We start from the raw sequence: 24,464 nt of genomic DNA on the forward strand, positions 1-24,464 counted from the left end.
TTGTTAAAAGGAACATCAATGATTTGTGATTACAATTTGAAGGTTTAAAACTCCGATAAAAAGATATCCATTAATGTTAAAGCAAATCAATCACGTATTATAATCAGACATTTATTTCTGTATCAAAGACATGCATTATAATTTAATTTAATTTCTTCTATTATTATATATTATATTATATTACATTTATACTTTAAGAATGCAAGATTTGTAATTCTTACTCATACTAATATAATTTTTTCTTTACATACTTTTCTATCAAAGACAATAAATGTTTCATTATTATATAAATTTATCTAATTGGATAATTTTTGAAATATTAATTGAAATATTAAATAAATATCAATCTTTTTAAATATGGTTGTAAACCTGAAAAAGTCATCCTGTATGTTAACCTGAAAGTGCATAAAAATATATTTATTTTGAACCGTAACAAATACTCAAAGTAATGAACACAATAAAAAAATCTTGTAAAGGTTCAATATATTTAATGGAATGACAGAATAAATAAATAATTACATCCCAAAATATCAGAATACTTGAATTTATTAGATTATGTAATCTTAGAAAAATAATCAAATTTATTCAGTTGCATTTTTATTTTTGGTTTAAGAGTTTGAAGTAGGACATAATTCTTCATCACCATAATTTAAGTTTTTAAAATTTGTTTAAAATTTTCTTACAGATACATATCACATTATTAATAAATTTTTCAAATAATTATTTAGTTGATGTATTCCTCACTGTAGAAATTCAAACGATGTTCTTTCTTCATTTAATTTACTTTTGGCTTCTCTTTTTATAAATTGTCTATTCTCATCTCATACAATCTAGTGTAATTTAATATCAAACTATTACAGTTTCTTAATAGCTTTAAGCATCGTGTGCTGTATTTAAGCTCATACATTTCACAGTGATATGATTATTGTTAAATGAAGGATTTTTTATTTGTTTTACATCTTTTAAAATATTGATAATATATCATAAATTATATCAATATAAAATATATTGTTACAGTATATCTATTTATGAGGCTTTCAACTTGAAGACGGCTGACAATTTGAAAACTGTAGAAAAGTGCTTCTTCAGAAAAATTTTGTTCTAGACTTATATTTATATGTCATTTATGTATCTACTTTTTATTAAGAAAAACTATTTGTCTAATTTAAATGATAAATTATAACATAAATCTAATTATTTTCTTGTTCTTATAATTCACGTATTCTTCTGTCATAAATAACAGATCAAAAATACTTACATTTTAACATAATAAATAAAGAACATTCTTGCATATTAAATCATAATAATCGATAATACAACAAATATTCTTTAATATACTTAGAAAATTAATTTAATCATTAGGAAATAAATATAATTAAATGTAACAAACTGATTCAAATTCAGCGTGATAATTATTTAACATATAAATCAGAAGTATTTTATGATATTAAAACATCTTCTTTTTTGTAGCTGTATATCTTTCCATGTACTGAATAAAACAAAAATTTAATAATTATTATTATATTTTAAAAGTTTTCTAAACTATTATGACTTTATTACAAAATCTTAAATTAATTAAATTATTTTATAAAATATTTCTGTTTATCAGTTATAACTGAAAAATAATTATATAAAATACTAGGTAAAAAGTTTCAAGCATGGAAGATGGTAACAGATCCCAGATAATTATCATGAAAAAACTAAACATTAAAAACAGATAACAAAGAAGAAAATACTAAATCAATATCATACCATATTAATGCTTTTAACTTAAAGAAAATATGTCCTGGCAAGCAAATAGCAACAATAACATCTCAAAACATAGCACTTCAGGACAGTTTCATAAATCATCATCATCGTCATGATCATAGTAGATACACAACTTCAGTAGATGTTATAGTAGTATAATTAATATATTAGATATAATTACTGATTTTACTGATTATCTGATAAATCAGTCTGTAAACTGTGTTTGTTCCAATATTCTAGATATTTCTTGTGTTTCCTGCTAAATGTCTAAATCTTCAAAGGGCTGATGTATCCAAAATGCATTTCCCATATTAATTAAAGTTATATTTGAATAATCTGAGTTTGGTTCCTTCTCATCTTGATGTGATAAGCCCTTTTTATTGTAGCCATAATTTGATAAGCTATTCATTTAATGTGTATTTAACTTTGGGCTAAAAGCATACTTAATTTAGACATTACACTTAATTTAATATCATGAAATTTATAAAGAATTAAATAGAAATAAAGAACAAACTTTGAAATAATGAATTTATCGAGTCAAGGCCATCATTGTCTTTAGTAAACTAATTAAAAAAAAACTGGGATTGAGGAAATTCTTAATGGAAGTGGCTTATGATTTTCAACTAAAACAAGCAGAGAAAAACTGTTTCTTTATCAAAAAGTGAAGACAATACAGAATAAAATTTTGTCTTTCATTCACTTTAAAATGATTAATAAAAAATGGAATCTTGGAATCTCCACATACCATGTAAATGTTAGTCTCAATTTACACTAAGGTGTGCTGTCAGACAGGGTCAGTTCTAGCAGAAATGCAGTGCATGCAAACATGCACTGCACACTATAACCACTATGATTGGTTCCTGTTTTAAATCACCTAAAAAGCATAAAAACTTGGAGTTCGCAAACTCCAAGCTCTTTATTTATATTAATATTTTATATATATGTTAATATTCATTCTATTATTTATGGTAACGTCTTATGATTAACTTTAAGGTTACACTTACGTAAATCATTGTGAATGGTTTCATTAAATAACATAGGTAGAAGTTTTTATGTTTATGCTTAATTTTTAATGTAAATGGGCCTTTATTTCCATACTGTTAATCTTAAAGCAATACTCACACTATTGTTTTAATTGTTGATGGAACCAGAAGAAAATTTAAATAAAGAAAGAGATGTGCACAAAATGTTATTAATTTAAATATGAATATTTAAATTAATTTTTATATACACATACATATATATTAAATTTATATACTAAATAAGAAAGAATTTCTTTGAATTAATTTCATTTTAATTTGCAAATTCTATTTTATGGCAGCATTAAAATATAACTTTGAACAAAGACCTGTTATCTAGGGGTGGCTGATTTGAATAAAATTAAAATAAATACACATCAAATATTTTTATGGACATTTTTACCCCTGTAAACTATATGAAATTGTCATAAAATATACTAGTAGGCTTCTCATGGGTTGGGTTAAATTATGAATTTACTTGCAATCAGCATTGATAGGGCAACCAAATATCTGTAGCACACAGGCAGCTAACAATACAAAACCAGCCTGTCTGTCAGAGCATGCTAGATAGGGTAACACATGCCCTAAAATATTGGTAAATCTTTGTACTGCCATTGTCAGGAATTCTTAGTTCCAAATGTCACATTCATTCAGGCTTCACATTACAGACATTTGGCACAACCCACATTGATCTGCAGCTCAATCAGCAATGGAAGTGCCCAATCTCACCATATGCCACTAATTTACAGTTCTGATTTTACAGAGAATCAATCTACTGTGCAAATCAAGAGTTAAGTATATCTAAAAACTAATAATCATCTAGTGAACAGAAGCAACGTGAAGGTAAAATGCAATTAAAATAGCTTTCCAAATGATCTATTTACATCAGTAGAAGGAAGAAGAGAATAACATTATTTCTTTACTTACAAAAACTACAGCTGCAACAATATAAATCAGTTTTAGTGTTAATATCAACACAATCAGATATTGCCCAATCTGGGAATCAATGATACTGTTAAAACATCCAGAAAACATGTTATTTTTTTCAATTCTTTTATTCAACATCTTAAAAGTTCTTTTAAACAACTCAGCATCATAAAATAGTTAAATTGATTCTTTTTATAGATCATTTTCCTCCTGTATAAAATTCAGCATATTATTAATTATCTCTAATAAGTTTGTTTAAAAAGTTGTAATAAAAATGACCAAACTACTATTCCAAAGACTCATTTTCAACTGTAGTGGACATCCATATAATGTAAAATCATATATAATGCAACAAAAATTTTGTGACTAGAACTCATACAGCATGATGAACAGTCCCGTATAATGCGTTAGATAAATTTAACCTTTTCACATAGTTTCAGATTTTTTGTTTAGAAAACCAAAAATATACACTTACCAGTTGTTTATATATCAACAGTGAAGCCAACAGTTTAAAAAAGAATTTTTTCATTGTAAATAATCTTCGACCTTCAGTACAAAACAGTTATAAAACCAATTTTTAAATATTTCGCATGTAATCCATGCTTTTTTATTAGCTCTCCAGTGAACAGGAAGCGTTGATTTGTCTATGTTTTTCATTACACTTTCATTAATTGTACATCATTAATATATGATTAATTGACATTGGCTTAGTTATATGTTCTCCAGCTGCATTAGAACACAAAAGTAAAGTTATCCTGTCTTTTGATGCCTTGAAACCAGAAGCCGAAGTCTCATTTCACAATATATGTTCTGTCGGGCATTTTTTCCGATACAAATTCATCAACGTTATAGACTTGTTCTGCTATATAATTGCCTTCTTCTATAATTTTGAAAAAATGTTCGGGCAATCTTTGACCCTTTGCAATAACAGTTAAAATTTAGAGACATGTTTAAACTTGCATAAATTGGTCCAATAATGTATGTCTCCTATAATGTGATTTCCTACAACACGAAACATATCCCCTGCAATGTATGGGAGTATACTGTACTATAAAAATCATTTTCAGCAACATGTTGTGTAACTTTCCTGTCCAAACTTTAAAGCTGTGTGTGGTACCATCTGTTATAAGATTTTATTTAAAGAACTTTTTATACTATTAATCACTATAAATTGGTAAAAAAGCTTAATTTTGAGAGTAGAGATGAGTTTTATAAAAATTTTAAATGCTATTAACAGGCAAAATCTTCATTAAGTCTGACCACACTTGAAATAAGACGTGATCTCCATATCCATTGACCTTTAACCACCAAAATTTAATAGCATCAATCCCTCTAATATACAAATCTCTCTGCAAAATTTCAGAAATTTTTGACACAAAGCACAGGAGTTATCAATCTTCAAAATTGTGCTCCCCCCACACTAATATCCACGCATACAGAAAAACACCAAATGTTTTTGCATTTCTTGATGTTTCAAGGTCCCGAGTCCAAAAATGTAAAAATCTTCGGAATCATTTTTTGACCGATTGCCACACTTTCTCTCTGTTATATATAATAGCCAGAAAGTAAAAACAAAGATGCTAACAGCTTCATTTAATAACACATTTAAAACAACTAAAATCATCATTCCAACCAATATATTTTTGCTGCAATTAGAAGATAAAATTTCAATAATTATGGTAGACTGGAAATTTCAGGCATTCTTGGGGTCCAGTAATACTGACATTTATCCTCCATTCAAGTTTGAGAGCTATTTAGTATCTAGCTTTTCCAAAATATTTCAATATATATTTGAAATTCTGTTACCTATATATCATTAAATCAGTTCAACCAAAGAAAAAAAATACTGACTTGATTCCACTACTTTTTCAAAATATAATAATATTTCATATTTCCAAAGATGCATTTCAACAGTAAAAAGGGGAAAATATCAGGTCAGTTCATAAGTTCATGCGTATTTTTATCTACAAAAAAAGCAGCAAAAAATTTTAATTAAATTTTATTTCAATCTATAATGTATTCACCATTATTTTGTACAATTTCTTGCCATCTTGATGGTAGCTTTTTAATCCCGTCTTCGTAAAATGATTTCGGTTTTGAATCAAAATATTCAGAAATAGCCTTTTTTACATTGTTCTCATCCTCAAAAGTTTTCCCTTTTAAAAAATTCTGCAAACTGCAAAAAAGATGATAATCACTGGGAGCAATATCTGGCAAATATGGTGGATGAGGTAAAATTTCCCAGTTGTAGCTTTCAAGTTTCTGTACAGTTATTTTTGCAGCGTGTGGTCTGGCATTGTTATGCTGCAAGAGAACCTGCTTTCTGTTCACTAACGACGGTCGATTTTTTTTCAATTTTTCATTTAAACGCTCTAATTGCTCACAATACATTTGAGCTGTAATTGTTTGATTAGGTTCTAACAGCTCAAAGTGAATTACACCTGACATATCCCACCAAACAGACAAAAGAATTTTTTTTGGATGCAACCCACCTTTTGCAGTCGGTTTTGGCTGCTTGTTGCGATCCATCCATTGTCTTTTTCTCGTCACATTATTATAGAGGATCCATTTTTCGTCTCCAGTAACCAGCCTACCAAGAAAAGGTTCTAAAGCAATACGGGATAAAAGAGACGTACAAATGTTTACACGTTGTTGTCGGTTAGCTATTGACAGTACATGTAGTATCCATTTTCCTAGCTTTGAAACTTTTCCGATTTGTTGTAGGTGTCTATGAACAGTTCAATGGGATGAATTTAAACGTTCCACAATTTCATCAACTGTTAAAGATGGTTCTGCTTCAACTAGTGCAGAGAGAGCATCATCATCAAAGTCAATGGGTCTTCCAGTACGAGCCTTATCCTCCACACTAAAATCATTGTTTCTAAATCTTTCAAACCACTTCTGCGCAGTCCTTGCACTAATTACTATTTGATTATGTACAGTATTTATTTTTTTGGCTGCATTTGTAGCATTCTCACCACTTAAAAATAAAAAGTATAAAACATGTCTTTTATATTCGTCGGTTACTTCCATTTTAACGAAAATAAACAACTGAAATGTTCACAATTCTGAACAGTATTATATGAATGAGATCCAATTTAACACTTCAGTGTAAAAATTATCACATTAAACTGACATTTTTAACAGCAAAACAAGATTTTTCTCAAGGTCATAAAAATGGGCATGGACTTATGGACTGACCTGATATATTATAGGATGAATTATTGCATAATTTATGATGATATTTTAATTTATTCAATGAATTGTAATATATGCAACATTACTCACAAGCAATTATAATTGTTTAATTGTAAAATTATTTTTTGATATTAATGATAATATAATTACAGTAATTAATACATGTTCTTCCATTATTTTAAATTTATGAACTTAATACTTACTAATAAAATTATATAATAGTCATAGAAAAATCATAAATGACTATTTTAAAATTAAAATCTAGAAAATTAGTCAACAAATTAATCCATAATCCAATCTATATAATTTCTAAGTATATAGAATTTATTTCCTTAGAACCATAAAAAAAATAAGGACAAATGAATAAGGATGAAAGTCAATTAACATACTCAATTTTATAATCAATCATTTCATGATAATGTTTGCATATAAAATTCATATTAAATATAATGTCATCTAAACTATCATAGACTCTTTACTTCAATTAATAAACTAGAACTGCCTGCAAAATACATCAGTTATTAAAATGATTAATATAAAGCTAAAATCAGCAATATTTGCCAGATATAATCACTTATTTTGGAAGTCTTCTGAGTGTTCTTGATCTCTGGTGAATGTTGGATTAGAAAAACATAACAAATTTGTTTGTCTATAAACCCCTTTTTAGTTGTTACCAAAATATTGAAATGATTATGAAAAGAATCAAAAATGGCAAAAATCACATTCAAATATATGAATAAAAAATCAGAATAAAAAACTATACCCATCAAAATACATATAGCAACTAAACTTTGTGTCATTGTATTTGTTTGAAATAATGAATTAAATATTAGAATTCTTTAATTCTGTCATTGGATTTTTAGCTTATTATTAATTAATACAAAATAATATCTTCAATACTGTCTAAAATTTAATTAAGATCAAAAATATATCAAAGATCACATTTATGAATCTCATTTTATAATTTTATAATCTGTGCCACTATTCCAATTTAAATGTTCCATCTTATATGCAATAAATATCAATTTTTGAATGTACAATAATAATTGTTTGATTCATGAAAAATCAATGTTAAAGAAAATAAAAACAAACTTTTATTTAAGAATAGGGTTAAGATTGGGAAATAATAATAAATTTAAATTTTGTGTATAGAATTTCATTGAGTTAAAATATATAAATAATACTTATTAACAATTTTTACCTTTTCATAACCTTCCATGTTATGCAAATCTTTTAATTCAAAAAGATTTCCATCTACTGCCAAAAGAGAAATTAAAGAATCAGTCAAGATTTTTAGAGAAATGGCTGATAATTGGAGACAATTTTCCTCAACCCTTAAAACTTTCAAACGAGGACACAGTGCAATGGCTTCAGGCAATTCAGATAGCTACATAATTATCAAAAATATTTTTAAAAAATTAAGTTATTTTGCATAAATACTTTAAAATCTTAAAAGTTTACCTGATTCTGATTCATATTTAATTCAGCAACAAATAAGTTTTGTAGATCATCAGGCACCTCTGTTATTTTATTATGAGATAAATCAAGCATGTCTAAATGAGGGAGATCACAAAAAACAACCGGAAATTTGGTTAAATGATTATTAGAAATTGACACTGTTCTTAAATTCTTAAGCTGGGAAAGAGTCGAAGGCAATGCTGTTAGACGATTTCCATTCAAGGAAAGAGATTCCAATTTCGTCAAATTTCCAATTTCTTTGGGCAACTGGGCTGAAATACAATATTTAAAATAAATAATTTATTTAGCATTTAAAACAACAATTAAGTATTATAATGTTAATAAATAATATAAAATTATTTAAATCGTTTAAAAAATATGTTAGCATCTTTGGATATGCGAATATTATAGATATATACTAATTTCTCGACGGTCTTGAAATATTTTTAGATTATGATTATAAATTTGATAATCATTAATAATTTTGAATTTATTAGAAAAATATTATTTCTAAATTATAGAAATATTTCTGGTGTTTTAAAACATGTTGCAACATTAAATATATATATAGATTTTTCTAATACTGTTGATAATTACATCTAATTTTGCATAAATATATCTGTTATTGCATAAAATTGATTTCTTGCAATAACAGATATGATATTAAAAAAAGAAAATTATGAAAGAATAGAAAGAATAAGTGAAAAGAATAGAAATATAGAGAAAATAAATTAAAATTTTCAATTTTAGAACAACAAATAGAAGTTCCTACAAAAAGCTTGCAAGTTGGAAGTATGTGCAAAATACTAGAAAAAAAAAACAACTATTATGTAAAACATCTGTTTTTTTCCTAATATTTTAAATATTTATTTATTTAATATTTTTATATGCTATATTATAACCATTGCAAACATTAATAATTTGAAACAGTTAACCTGATTTATATATTAATGACAATGCATATTTTCTTGATAACTTAAAATTTCAACAAGACACTGTTTAACATAACAATCTACTATATTTTTTTTTTATATTCCTTATATTCATGCAAACTCTTTGGATATAAAACCCTATTTTCTGCATTACCGTAATTTAAAAAGTTAATCTGCACAGCTCAAATATCAAAAGAAACAAGATTATGTCAGCAATCTGTAACCTTGATCTGTAATTTATTTCCAGCAATCATTGAGCATCATCTTATGTTTATCAATTATTGTTAATTATTCTAGCAGGAAAATAATAAAAAAACAAAGTCTTAGCCACATTTCACAGAAGTGCACAGATTATATGTAAATAGATATCTTTTTCCTTTTTCTGTTTTTATTACCAACAAATTAGTAAAAGAACAAAAAAATTCATATTTAGATTTTAATTATTCTCTTGGATTATGCTTTCATTCATAATGATAAAGATTTTTTGAAGAATTTCCTGCGAGTTTATAAAATTCTGGTCGTAATGATAGCTTCAGATATGAAGCCTTATTGTATAGATTACACACAAAAGTTAACTCACTATATTAGAGACTACAAGACAAACTTTACGTCAAACAGTAATCAAGTTTTGTCTGCTATTGCTGCCTAGTAGGACTGATTTTATTTTGATTGGATAATATAAGTTTCCAATTATTTGCTTGCAAAATTTTTGGAATTTGTACTATACATGATATACAAACAGACATATGTAGGCACTCACATAAATGCAAAAATTTCAGTTTGGATCTAAACAACAATTATTATTACTATTTTAATAAATTTATGTATAAATTGGTCACATGTATATGCAACATTAAAGCCAAATGACTGCCCCATTAAATCAAGCTACATTAACACTACTATTAATAATTAAATATGGAGTAATTTGGCCTAGAGGTCAGGTACAATCTCTTATTAAATTTACTGTAATAATTATAAATAAATTTAATAAGAGATGACACCTAAGACCTACCTCTAGGCCAAATTACTCCATATTTAATTATTAATAGTAGTGTTAATGTAGCCTGATTTAATCAATTGTTTGTGTTTAATGTAACTGTCGGGCTTTGACATGTTTATACACTTATGTACATGCAACATTATATGTTAATATTTTGATTTGTTCTTAACATTCAATTATTCTCTTTATTTAATATTTACTGTATATTTCCACGGATAAGATGATAGTTGAATCATAAAAAAAAGGCCTCCAAAATCCAGGGTCATCTTATAGGACAGATACAAAAAAATTAGATTGAAATTTATATAAATTAAAACCATTATAAAAAAATGAACAAACCATAATTATTTTCTAGTAGAGAGTAGGGCATGTCCACAAAATAGAACAGCCCATACGACGTTTTTGTGAATAGTCAAGGTCATTACCCGAATGCCCGAATCAGTGCAAACATTTGCATCAACAGCAAGGCAGAAAATAACATTTGTTCATTTGAAAAATTACGAGTAGGACATAATTCCATATACACTATACAGTATTATTATCCAGACAATGATCGCTGGTCTAAACTAAATTCATAGGCCATTGATAGTTTAAGGGTCGTCTTATAGGACAGATATATGCTAAAACTATAAAACTTTGCTGAAAATTTATACCTTGTCGTATCTGAAGGTCATCTTATCTGCAGAAATATACGGCATGTTTATTATTTTCAAATGCTCAGTCTAATGATGGCTAATTCTCTGAAAATACTCATCTAACAAATATTGTCTGGAATGAAATGATGCTTTTTATGTTATAATTTGCAAACTCTCCCTTGTAAAATATTTCTCTCTCTCTCTCTCTCTCTCTCTCTCTTTTTTCTTTAAAACAAATTTATTTTTAATTTATGAAATATTCTTGTTTGATTTTTTAAACTTTTTTTATATATACTAGCCAAATAACAGTAACAATACTTCATTTTAACTTTGGTTATGTTTATTTATATTAATTTTATATAATCTATATTTCAGTTAAATTATTTGTAACTAATAACTGAATTTAAATAAAACATTACTAGCTATATAATGGCAATAGCAACAGAATATAAAAAACATCAATCATTATATAAAAGGTATAAACAGCTTTAGATCAATTGTTTTAGGTTTTATCAAGAACCAGAAATAATTTCTATGATATATATTTTAATTTTTAGAAATAAAAAAAATATATTAGTGAAAATTTCATTACTAAATTATTACTTAAAATAAAAAATGATTAAACAATTACTTTATTTTACTAAATTTTACTTTTAAATAGTTTTTGATAGATGATAATATCAGAGCTATATTAACAAAAAATGAAAGTATATTAATAAATTATTAAAATTAACCCTCGGGGTGCCTGGTGAAGATATTTCCGCCGAGCGCCTGGTGGGGTCCCACAGACCCCAAAATAAAACACTATATTATATGGCTTGTAAAGATAATTTCAATGTTATGTTAATATATATATATAATAGGTTTATTAAGACATATTTAGAATAAAACAATCATTGATTTACGTGAAATATTTATTTACACGACTACATAATAAAAAACATCAACTTTTTTTGTTGTAACAAAAATATTAACTTTGTTTCTCTAGAAATCATGGTATAATCTCATTATAATTTAAGTATTTTGGGTTCATTTTAATGGCACTTAATATAATTATCTGTTAAAGCATAAAAATTAAGCTTCTTCACTTAAAATTTGAAATTGAGAATTCAGGCATTTTTCCCATAGGAATTTCTCATGTCCCATGCAAATAAATCTGGATCATTTTTTACAGACGCTCAGTAGCTGCTTAAACGTTTATTTACTGACAACGTAAACGTGTTATAAATCAAGCAAACACAAAAAGTACGAATTTTACACAAAAACTCTTACTTACACTTTTGCAACGCGGAGTGCCTGGTGGGGTCTGTGAGGCCTGGCACTTATTCAAACACGCCTTGTTCGCAAGATATCGCGCGACGAACTAAAAATTTTGTGGGGATCGCAAGCGCATGAAGAGAACTGAAGCTACTAATAACCTTAAGTCTCTAACGCAAATATTAAAATAGTTATGAACTTTTGAAAATGAGTGGGGCCTCTCAGACCCCACCAGGCACCCTGAGGGTTAATCCAATGAAAAGTCTAAACTTAAAGTTTTTATTTTGAGTTTAGACTTTTTATAGACAGAATTAAACATTTTTCTTTTATTCAGAGCAACATCATCATTAAAGATATGCGAGTTAAAATGTTTTCAAGCATCATATACCGGTACCTTTATGTATCATCCAACTAAATAATACATATACCTGTATAATCATGTTTGAACATAAACAAGCATTCTAGTACAGTAAATGATAGCAGCATTCTTCTATAAAAATAAATTAAATTATATTGTTGTTATTAATCTAATAACCAAAGTCTGTTTCTTTGTGGTTTCATTTGTTGTCTTTCTTTTTCAACAGATGGCAGTACTTCATAACACACTTTAATATTTATTATTTATGATTGAATAATAATAATAATAATAAAACAAAGTCAGATTTTGACCAAATAGTGCTACTTCATATCATTTGGCATTGGCATTTTTATTTATTTAGAATTTGCCTTGTCTCATTTCAGAAACCAAACAAATATTAAGATCTCTATTACTCAAAAAGACAGCAAGAAAACCTTTTTCAAGACTTCTAGACTTCTAGCACATAGGGGATGAAGACCTGGGACTACTCAGAGGTATTGCCCAGGTGTGCCCCGGGTATTTACCTTTTTCAAGACTAGAATTTTTGGTATGGTTCTATATCTGGGACTCAATGGGCAGAAGTGTCTATACCAGGGGTCACCAAACTTTTTCACAGCAGACCAGATAACTGAGAGAATGATGAGCACAGGCCACATAATCATTTTGTTCAATACAATACACTGAATACACAAAAAATAAAGACAACCAACATATCTATTTACCAAAAAGTTATCAAAGAAGGCGACATTAACAATAAGATAGTTTTAAACGTGACAATGCAAGTTAAAACACAATTGCTGAAGCAGACTCGTAATCACTTTTCTTATAAACTTCACTGCAGGTACTGTACTTACACAAAAAGTGCTTCGATATCCAAAGTCACAAAATGTCGCCAAATTTTTTTATTTCACTGATTTTCCTAAAAAATTATATTGCTGTCAGATGCAAAAATCAAGTTATTTGGGACCATAAACACACATCTAAAATTCCAAACAATTATATAAAATAGTAAATTTTTAGTTAGCCCAATTTTCAAATCCCATTTTCTGAAAATTACAGTTTCACGGGTTTATGGTTTTATACCCATAATATGTAGTCAAGACCAAAAGTATGAACTTTTTATTATCTATCATGAATAAAAATTCAGAAGGGAAGATTCAATTTAATCAATAATCACATAGACATAATGATTGAATTGCTTTACCCATAGATTTTTAATTTAAAATTGTTCACTCTCTTTTTTTTCTCAACTTTATTGTTGGATTAATATGTCATTGAAATGATTGATATTATATATTAAATGAGTAGAGTGTCCCAAAATAATGTTAAACATAAAAATAAAAGCTATATCCACTATTTGTATGTTGGCTAATATAGACTAATTAGATGAGAACAAGGTTTATTTGCAGTTTTGAAGTGCTTTATTGTCAATATTACGTCAAAGATGCATTTTGGGCACACTCCTCATCAGTTTGACTTAGACAATATGTTCCAAAACATCACATCAAATTCCAGTAACATAATTATAAACATTATAATTGTTAGATTATAAAAATTATAATTAGCATATATAATGTTATTCTTATTTCTCATTGACCTGAAATTTAAACTATAGAATTTGAATCTATCAATTACATTATAATTAGAACATTCTGATAACCATGTAAAAATATTTCTACATAGTCTTGATAATCAATCACATGTGTACTTTTCATAATGCATTGTATTCGCACAGTGCAATGTGCTGAACAATTTTACATGAAATATGTATCAATACTACAAATTTTTATTAATATACAGCATGCTAAAAAAGCATTCAGCATTTATATGGTAGTTACTACACACCATACTGAATAAAAAATGACAAAATTGTTAGATATTTACAATTTTACATGTTAGTATCATGATGACTTACTGGTTTCTGCATGTCACATGCAAATGTAAAAGGACAAGATAATCTTTACCTAGATATTTAATCCTCTATTTACTTTGATATTTATTCTACATGCTCTCTTTCCATTTCCATGCATGTTAGTCATGTTGTTCTTACAGAATTGCAAACTCAAAAATTCCAAATCCTTTTTAGATTATTTATCTCAGAAATTGAACTTTTGACCTATGTCTACCATGGTTTCTTTACCCAGTATGGTATTACTATCCACCTGTAGATAACCAACAATGTCACCTGATTATACTCCATTCTATTTTTACTCTATGGAATTGATAAGTCTAAATTATTAAATGGCACATCAAAGAATCAAATAATTTAAACATGTATTGCAAACAGATATCAAAGATATAAAAATAAAACAATATACATGTTTAGATAAGTGTCAAGTGAATACATTTATACATTAATATGATTCAAATGTACAAATATATACTGTATTTTTGAATCATAACAGAAAATTCAGGATGATAAAACTCATTAATGCAAAAAATAGGAGGACAATGAAGACAATAGAATAAATTAATGTGTCATATTGCAATTGACTTTTGTGTAAATGATATAAAACAGAGATTGTCTATATATTTATATTCAATCTTATACATTGTAACATCAATTTACAAAGATATCTTGTTCATAAAAAACTAATGCAAATTAAAATCTCAAATTTTCCTAATTAATATTAATTATTTATTTATATTGTGTCATGTCTTTTATTTCTACACTACTTATGAATTAGTCACAAAAGATTTTATTGAATTTGCATTAAAATTTTTTATCATTCAACTCTGCTCCACCTAAGATTAAATCCTGATGCAACTTTAATTATTGTAAAACAAATTTCTACATTATACAGTTTAAAAAACAAAGCAAATAAATTAAAACTAATAATATCATCTTTGGTTTTAATTTTCTAATCAAAATGATAGAAATTAATGTTGTTGCTTGTAAATAAAACAAAACAAAAAATATTGCATACTCAGGGTAAAACTATCATTTTAAATGTATATAATTATTTTTAATCATCAAAATTCACTTTATAACAATAAAAAGAGCAATGACTTTACAGCTTACTAGAGCAATTATCACATCAAATGTCTTAATTGTTAAAGTTTGCTGAAATATCATCACATAGACAGAGATAATTAGCTAAAATTTATCAGGTTTCATGATACAAATTCAATTAGGAGTATCTTATAATATCAATTAAAGCACAGACCAAATATAAAGAAAATGAATAGGAGAAAACAAAAGGCAAGGTTTATGTACAGTACATATGTACTTAATGGTTTCAGGAAAAATTGTAATGGTAGATAAGTATATCTCATTATAACAAAATTTCTTTTTGTCCTGTAGGAATTAAGAGTGTCTTTATCCATTTCCATCATCCAATTGGCCAGAATCATAATGGAGCAGCCAAGTGGTGAGGGACGAGACCTGACAAATCTGGTATCTGGTACATACTACCCATGAAAAATTCCTGAGATTCCTAACAGAGACTCAAATTTGGGGTCTCCAAAGAAAAAAGATGATACTTTTATTGCCTTTATTATCCAGATGTCAATTAATAAAAACTGTAATCATTTTACAAAAGCTAACGGAAAATAGAACAAAAAGCATTGGAATGCCAAACAAGGTTTAAAATACAAAAACTAAAAGATAAAAAAATTTTACAATCTGTTACACTCCATGACCAAAAATGTTAGTTTCTGGTCATTGGAGTGTAACAGATGACCGAAATCATTACATTGGAACAATGGAGTGTAACATCTTTGACCAAAAACATTACTTTAAATATTTAATAAACATTTTTGTTGCTGTAAAAGGCTATATGAAGTTGACTGAGTAATCTACTGAAGCAGTTATTTTATGAATTATTATAACCACTGACAGAAGAATCTAATGTAAAACAAAGTTCACTAAACTACACAACAGCATTGGAATGAATAGCACTACTCCTTGTCAACAAAAACATAACATAAATAAAACAAAAAAATAGACTGAACCTAAACCATTCAACTGGAATCTTGTTGCACATATGATTATAATATTTTATTTTTGTGAATATTGGTTAACACTCATTGTATAAATCTCATATATAGGGATCACACTGACTGTACATAAATAGTCTGAGAAGCAAGACAAGACTTGTCAAATAAAATATTAGACTAAACAGAATTTTATTTTTACATTTCTTATGAATTCAAGTAATTTTAACAAAACTGAATGCTTATTAACAAATAATAATTACTTGTAACCTCACAGATACCAAGTTGATAAAACATTAAAATATCATTAACTTTTAACAGATTTTCAAATATCTCATTTTGTTAAATTAAATTTCATATTAAATAACTTATAAGTATTAAATTCAAAAATATAAAAAGCATTAACAGCTTTGATACATTTCATTTCAATAGTGATATAAATAATAAAATATCAAATAATTAAATAATAATAATGATGTTTCAACACTTGAAATATTTACTTTTCTAATATCTACCCACACCAATCTGTTTAACTGAGTAGTTAGTTGATTTGATGGTTTTCAAAATCAACTAAATCTTCAATTATAATTCTAAATTATCTAAAACCATTTAAACCATTAACTCAGTCAAGAAAACAATGACTTAATACTTTGTTTAATAATGTTTTCAGATTAAAAGATTGAGCTAATATTTTATAAAATAATTTATTCAGACATCTTGTAGCAAAAAATGTGAATGACATCAAAGTCATTCACATTTTACATATGTTAATTCTTCTGCATATATTTATTTGAAATTGTGGAATGTATGAATAAAAGCATTCTACATTTTATATTTCCAGAAAATGGATATACATTGCAATCATTAAACAACTATGAAGATATTTTGAAAAATAAAAAAATTAGTGCTATAAAAAATAGAGAAAAATTATAGGTAATTTTATGGATAAATTCAATTTCTCATTGTTTACTGATAAATAGAAAATGAATAAATTTCCATTAAAACTTTATGTAAAATGCAAAGAAATAATTTGTGGATGAAAGAAAATAAATCAAAATATATAAGCAACTATCAAATAATGAATTTAAAAAAATTTAGATGAGTGAAAACAATCATATTTCAAGAGTTCAAAATGCAAAATTAGAATCTCAAAAATTTAGATTTAAAATAAAATAGTATATCAAATATAACTGACATTCCCTTTAAATCAGTGGTTTCCAAACTTTTGTGATTCTGCTCTTTTAACTTGCTGTCATTTGGCAGCAACTCCCCATATACATACATACATACATTTCTATAAATATACATACAGTTTGGGAACCACTAGCTTTAAATAATGTAGAGAATTGTATTTTGTATAGTAAACATATATTGTGTAAGTGACTAGATATATCAAATAAAAAGTCATATTTTAAATAATTGGAAGGACAAGTATAAAATAGCAGTTATCAAATCACAAATATGTTTTTATGATATTTTGAACTAAAGCTTGAAGTTTATTAAATTAATTATATTCTATCTTATAAAATTTTACTGTTTAAAAAATCCAGTAATGAGTTGTGTTCCTGGCTGTTAAAAAATAACTTTTACAGTATAGTTTTAATTATCATAAATAAAATTGTGTGTGATTCTATCTGTTATGAAATTGTTATGGAAAACCTTTTATAATTTTAATTATTATACAATAGCAAAAAGCTTAATTTTGAGGTTATAGATGAGTTTCATAAAAAATTGTAAATGCCAATAATAAGTAAAATTTTCCAACCTTTTGAAATATGACACCTATCTATCTCCCCACCCCTCAACCGTTAACCGCCAAAATTTAATAGTATCAATGCACCTTATACCATGCCAAATTTTCTTTCTTAATCTTTACTTCATCTTGAGATATTAAATGAAACAGACACCAACAGATGGAATTTTTTTTGCTATTTCTTTGATATTTTTGAATGCAGGAGGTCTAAAATGTGGAAATTTGCAAAAAACTCAGAGGGTTAAATTTGACACGATTCCGATACTTTCCTTCGTTACGTATACATAACAGCCAGGAAAATAACTAATTGTGCTTTATATTTTATCAAGCTTTAGAATCAAATGAGCCCAAAAAAAATCACAAAAATTAAATTTAATATATTTTATTGCTTTAATATATTCAAATCTCTGAAAAACATTGATTATATACATTGGCATATTAAAAATAAAAAAACTGTGTATAAAATAAATCTAAAAACAAATGAATTTTTTAAATTGTAAAACGTCTACACAGATACTTATTATACATAAACATATCAAATCGACGATTACCGGCACTATAGCATTTAAATAGTAAGTAAAGCCAAATCGCATTTCGGCTACACGTATCCGGGAGACAGTTTGGGAGATGCATCCCCCTCCCCAGAAAATATTTTGTAAGATGTATTGTTTATTTCCTGCACCCCCTCTAAAGATTTCTGGAACCACTATTGTATATAGCCATGTGCATTTAATAACTAATGACTAAACATAAGTTGTATAAAAATATGTTTAATAGAAATGTCAAGGTTTTAATGTAGGCATTTATTTGTATAAAATCAAAAATCAGTACTTACATATCTTATTATTATTTGCAGTAAGATGCTTCAAATGCACAAACAAACCGACATTGGAGGGTATATTGGATATCTTGTTGCCAGAAATGTCAAGGGTCCTTAATGTCTTCAATGAAAACAGATCTCTGGGAAACTATAACTACACGTAATTAATACAACGACATATTAAGTATATTATATAGAATCTAGGCGATACTCACTTCCGAAAGATCGCAGTTACACAGCTGACATACTCCTGTTTTTTCTGCATTTTGAATCTGCGGCTTTATAGAGTTTCCCATTTTGCAGACAGGTCGAAATATTTCTTATTTATAGCGCATGAAGTTATTGAATATTCGATTTGTAATAAATCAACATAAAGAATAATCTTATCTAATCTGTACTGTTGACAGATGGCAGCACTAAACTATTTTCGTCGGTTATTTTTGTTTTTAATTAAATATATAATAATCAAAACTAAAATAACAATAAAATTAATATTAATTAATATTTTACGATATTAAATATTTTAATTAATGTATGTTTACTTTGAAAAATCGAAATATTTTTATTAATTCATCATTGGCGATTGTCGTCTCGTCGGCCGGATTGCCGAGCGGTCGAGGCAGCGGTCGACTGCTCTGGGGGACCTGAGTTCGAATCCGGGCGGGTCGATAAATCTTCAGGATTATTTCGGGGTGGTCCTTCACCACCCGGACGCCCCATTGTGGGCCTGGCAGAACCCACAATGAGCATGCTAAAAAGAAGCCCTCTTAATGTCCACAGGGCAGACAGTAAAAAAAAAAAAAAAACACAGATAAAGTAGCTATTTTATAAAAATGCAGTACCCTCTAATAGAGGTGAATATCCTGTAGACCAGCGGTTCCCAACCAGTGGTGCGCAAGAGCTAAAATATGGTCCGCGAAAGATTTAAAACTTTTATTCATTTATTCGCTTGTGCCAACGATAGATCTGGCACCTAGCGGTATTAGCGCGAACTACATAATGGCGGCTGCTATGGGTATAAAGTAGTTTGTTAGAATAGAAAGTGTTCACCCTATCTAATATAGGCATCGTCAGGTTTAATATTATAAATGTTCCAAAATGGAACGTATCGTTTTCGAATATTTTACATGTTTAAAATTCAAAAAATAATTTAACTTTAAAATAAATTGAAAGAAGTGTGTATATTAAATAAATAAATAAACAAATAAAACACAGAAAACAAAGCTAAGTAGAAAGAAATGATTTAAGGGTTTTTAAGTGTCATTCTTTTTTCTATTATATATTTCCACGTTGTTGGAAGCGCATTAGCATCCATAGCATTTAGGCAAAGGTTTTTTATTTTACTTTTATAAATTTCCACTTTTTCCATCTCCAACGCAATGGATGGAGAGTGCACCGTTTAAATGACTTTAGCCTCTTCCCATTTTACAATCGCTCCTTCAGTCTGTGCCATAATTGCTAATAGTGTTGTGTCCTTTGTCAAAATTGTATGTATGTTCTCGCAGACGTACCACCAGGTTTCTTCCAGTCACACCCACATAATCTTTTTCGATTCCTAACTGTTGATTTTCAAATGGAATTTTATATACCTCAGCTTTACCTTCCTTTTTTACGCTGTCTTTATCGTTCCGTAGCAAGCTACAGATATTAGGTGCTCTTTTATATATCATTCTCGATTTTTATAAAAAAAAGAGCATTTGATACAACGTTGACAAACGACACAACACAATATTATCAATTATGGCACAGACTGAACGAACGATTGTAAAATGGGAAGAGGCTAAAGTCATTTAAACGGTGCACTCTCCATCCATTGCGTTGGAGATGGAAAAAGTGGAAATTTATAAAAGTAAAATGAAAAACCTTTGCCTGAATGCTATGGATGCTAATGCGCTTCCAACAACGTGGAAATATATAATAGAAAAAAGAATGACACTTAAAAACCCTTAAATCATTTCTTTCTACTTAGCTTTGTTTTCTGTGTTTTATTTGTTTACTTATTTATTTAATATACACACTTCTTTCAATTTATTTTAAAATTAAATTATTTTTTGAATTTTAAACATGTAAAATATTCGAAAACGGTACGTTCCATTTTGGAACATTTATAATATTAAACCTAACGATGGCCTATATTAGATAGAGTGAAAACATTTGTATAAAAGAATTTTAAGCTCAGCAAAATTAGCTGTGGTGAAACTGAAGTGAATTGTTTACTGAGAAAGAGCTTGATAGATGTGAAGTTATCAGTTTTAGTATTTCCTCTCCTTCTGTAAGACATCTTTATCGATCAGCCACATATTCTAAAATGTCACAAAGTGTAATAATCATCATGACTTAAACAACTACGAAATCAACTAGAATTAATGTCGGATACAAATGCGAATAAAACGTTTTGACTACAGAGAGAAAAGTTATTAAAAAGACAACACACAAGTAACTCTCGTACGTTGTCAAGCACGTTATACCCTTTGTGGCAGCCATTTTGGTCGACTCATACACCACCTATATTTACTGGCACAAGCGAATTACTCCCACATTGATATAAACTGAACTTAATTTTTACTAAAAATGTTATATTTTCTATTATAATAGTACTGTTAAGCATGTTACTCTTGAGTTTAACGATTATTTATGTTAAAAGTTTTGATTAAAGTTTTTTAGATTGGCACAATTTATTTTTCTTAAACCTTGTGGTCCCTGCTAACTACAATGAAATCAAAGTGGTCCCTGGTCAAAAAAGGTTGGAAACCGCTGCTGCAGACAAAGGAATTCCCCAAAACAGCCTGCATTAGGTTATAGATAACCTATATCTAGCCCAACTCTTGAATAACAATATAATTGTTTAATTAAACCTATTTTTTATTTATTTTTTGCTTTGGCTAAGCAGCTTTAACATGTATTCATATAAAATATTTTAATCGTAACTAACTTCTTTTAAACTTTCCTTTTCCATGATAAATAAAAGTATGCATTCTAATTTTACGGTTTTTAAAACCGTAGTACTGTACAGTAAAAAAGGGGGGACTCGAATATCAAAGGCGCAGGGTGGCCGGAATACGCTAAATACAGTACTTATTTTCCTAAACATTCTACATTTAATGAGGGTGTCTTATATGCCGCAAAATACGATAATATTTTGTTACAATTTGTAATAAAAACTGAAAATTGGAAAAATTTCTAAAAAACATTCACTAAAATATGAAATTTGTTCTTCAGTAAAAAATGTCGAATAACAGTCCCTTGTTTCTTGTTCCATGGAGCAGCAGCACTCTGTTGCTACTTTTTTTTAAAACCCTTTCCACCCTGTGGGCATTAGGAGGGCCTCCCTTAGCAAGCCCATTATGGGTTCGGCCAGGCCCACAATGGGGCAGCCAACATACACAGACGGACCACTCTCGAAAAATTTCTGGGGATTTTTCGACCAGTCAGGATTCGAACCCAGGTCCCCCAGAGCAGTAAGCTGCCACCTTGACTGCTCAGCCATCTGGCCTTAAGCTCTGTTGTTACAGGCAGCACACTTGAAGCCAGAAAATGGCTTCACTGTAGAACAAATTGCCATATTCTGAGAAAAATAAAGTTTGTTTTTCTTTTGAACCTGACATTGAAAAAGAGAAGGTAAAGATAAAGAAAACATTCAGTTTGGTTTATATAGGAACTGTAGTTCATGTTTCATCCATTTATATCTCACTTCCAGGGAAACCTTCAATCTCACTTTTCTCAATTTCTACTTAGCCAATCTTGATAAATCTTTTATTCGACGCAGGACAATAATAATAAAAAAAGAAAAAATGACCGACGACATACTGTAGCAAAAAAAAGGTACGTTTTATTTGGGTTACAAGTAGTGTTTTTTTTAAACTTCTTACACCCTGTGGGCACTGAGGGCCTCTTTTAGCAAACCCATTATGGGTTTGGTGAATGGGCAGCTGGGTGGTGTGGGATGGAGCCGACATATCCAGATGGACCATCCCTGAAATAATCCTGGGGATTTATTGACTCGCCTGGATTCGAACCCAAATCCTCCAGAGTGGCAGGCTGCCAACTTGACCGCTTGGCCATCAGGCTGTTATTACAAATAGTGTTGCGTACATTAAATAAAAGAAGTTTAAAACGTGCCTTGCTTATTAACTATAAATTTCATTTTCTATTGTTAATTTTAAAGCTTTTCTAATACACATAGAGGTGAGTAATACCCAAAAGCTTTCAAGTTAATCAAAAACAAAAAAACAAAAAACCTTAATAAATAAAAAGCAGAAATGCTTCATTAAATAACTTGATGATTGAAGAGAAACAATAAGTGACAAACTTATTGTTTCTCTTCTGTGCTCAAAACAACTTTTGTTCTGTGTGCACATATATCAACTTTACTTGATTCTCAGGGGCTCCGCTCCAGTATTATAGCTCCATGTCTTGTTTGTCCTGTTAAATCTTATACTGCCGATTTTTACAGGAGGCAGAAGAAATAATTGAATATGCCAGTTAAATAATTGGATTTAACATTCAAACACTATGTACTGTACAGTTTTCTCCTCTTATTAATTTTTAAATAGATGAAACTTTCACATGTAAAAATCCATGGTTATACAGTACTTCATTACAGTAAGAGATCTGCCGTCTTCTATTATATTCCATCTTAAAGGAAAAACTGAAGTTTATTTCACGAGCAGTGTTTGCAGGCACAAATACTTGGCACTACACACCTAAGTTAAATTGTTGCTAAATATGGGATTATGAATTAAATTGGTTTGACAAGGCAATGTGACACTGGTGGGACTTTCTATGAGAAACTGGCCCTTATTTATGTATTACACACGTAGAAGACTCCACATGATCAGTCTGTTGGTCAGGTGCAAACTTGCAACCAATAGGCTAGCCGCATGGAGTTTACCAGTGTTCAATGGTTTTATTGCTTGGCCACTGGTAGACTATGGAGTACATTTTATATTGTTGTTCACACAATATTCAAAATCAATAAATTTCAAATATTTTAAAATTAAATTGTCAACAAGATCAATATCTAACAAAAAGTTTTACCTATCTATTAGTAATTTTGATTATCTTTAACACACGACTCTCTCTAACCATCCTTTTAATTAATATGTAATCATGATAATAGAAATTGATGTCAGTCAAACACTGAAACTTTCACTTTGAATCAACATCAGTGAAGTTTTCTCATAATTTATTAAACTGTACTAAATATAGCACAATTATCTATATCAGTCATCTTCGATAAAGTTCAGGTGTATTTTCGTTAAATATTTATTCATTAAAAAAAAATTAAGACAAGGCAGCAAGGCCATCCACGAGACAAAACAATCACCCCAATTAAAAATAAAAATAAAAAAGGTGTATATAAATTTTAGGAGTAAATTTAATGTTATAGCAATATATTTGAGCAGTACCATAACTAAGCAGT

At 28.2% G+C, this 24,464-nt stretch overlaps 1 protein-coding gene across 1 annotated transcript; it reads right to left on the reverse strand.

Annotated features, from left to right (window-relative positions):
* Window positions 1-79: 79 nt before the first annotated feature.
* LOC136969592 (leucine-rich repeat-containing protein 57-like) lies at window positions 80-19,466 on the reverse strand. Its single transcript, XM_067263816.1, has 5 exons — window positions 19,258-19,466; window positions 19,058-19,190; window positions 8,355-8,623; window positions 8,095-8,280; window positions 80-1,489 (listed from the first exon to the last, which is right to left on the reverse strand). The coding sequence occupies exons 1-5, from the start codon at window positions 19,336-19,338 to the stop codon at window positions 1,448-1,450; spliced, it is 711 nt and encodes a 236-aa protein (XP_067119917.1). The 5' UTR covers window positions 19,339-19,466; the 3' UTR covers window positions 80-1,447.
* Window positions 19,467-24,464: the final 4,998 nt, after the last annotated feature.

This window comes from Centruroides vittatus, unplaced genomic scaffold (genome assembly GCF_030686945.1).
Source record: "Centruroides vittatus isolate TY-2023 unplaced genomic scaffold, ASM3068694v2 contig_18, whole genome shotgun sequence".
Classification (NCBI taxonomy): domain Eukaryota; kingdom Metazoa; phylum Arthropoda; class Arachnida; order Scorpiones; family Buthidae; genus Centruroides; species Centruroides vittatus.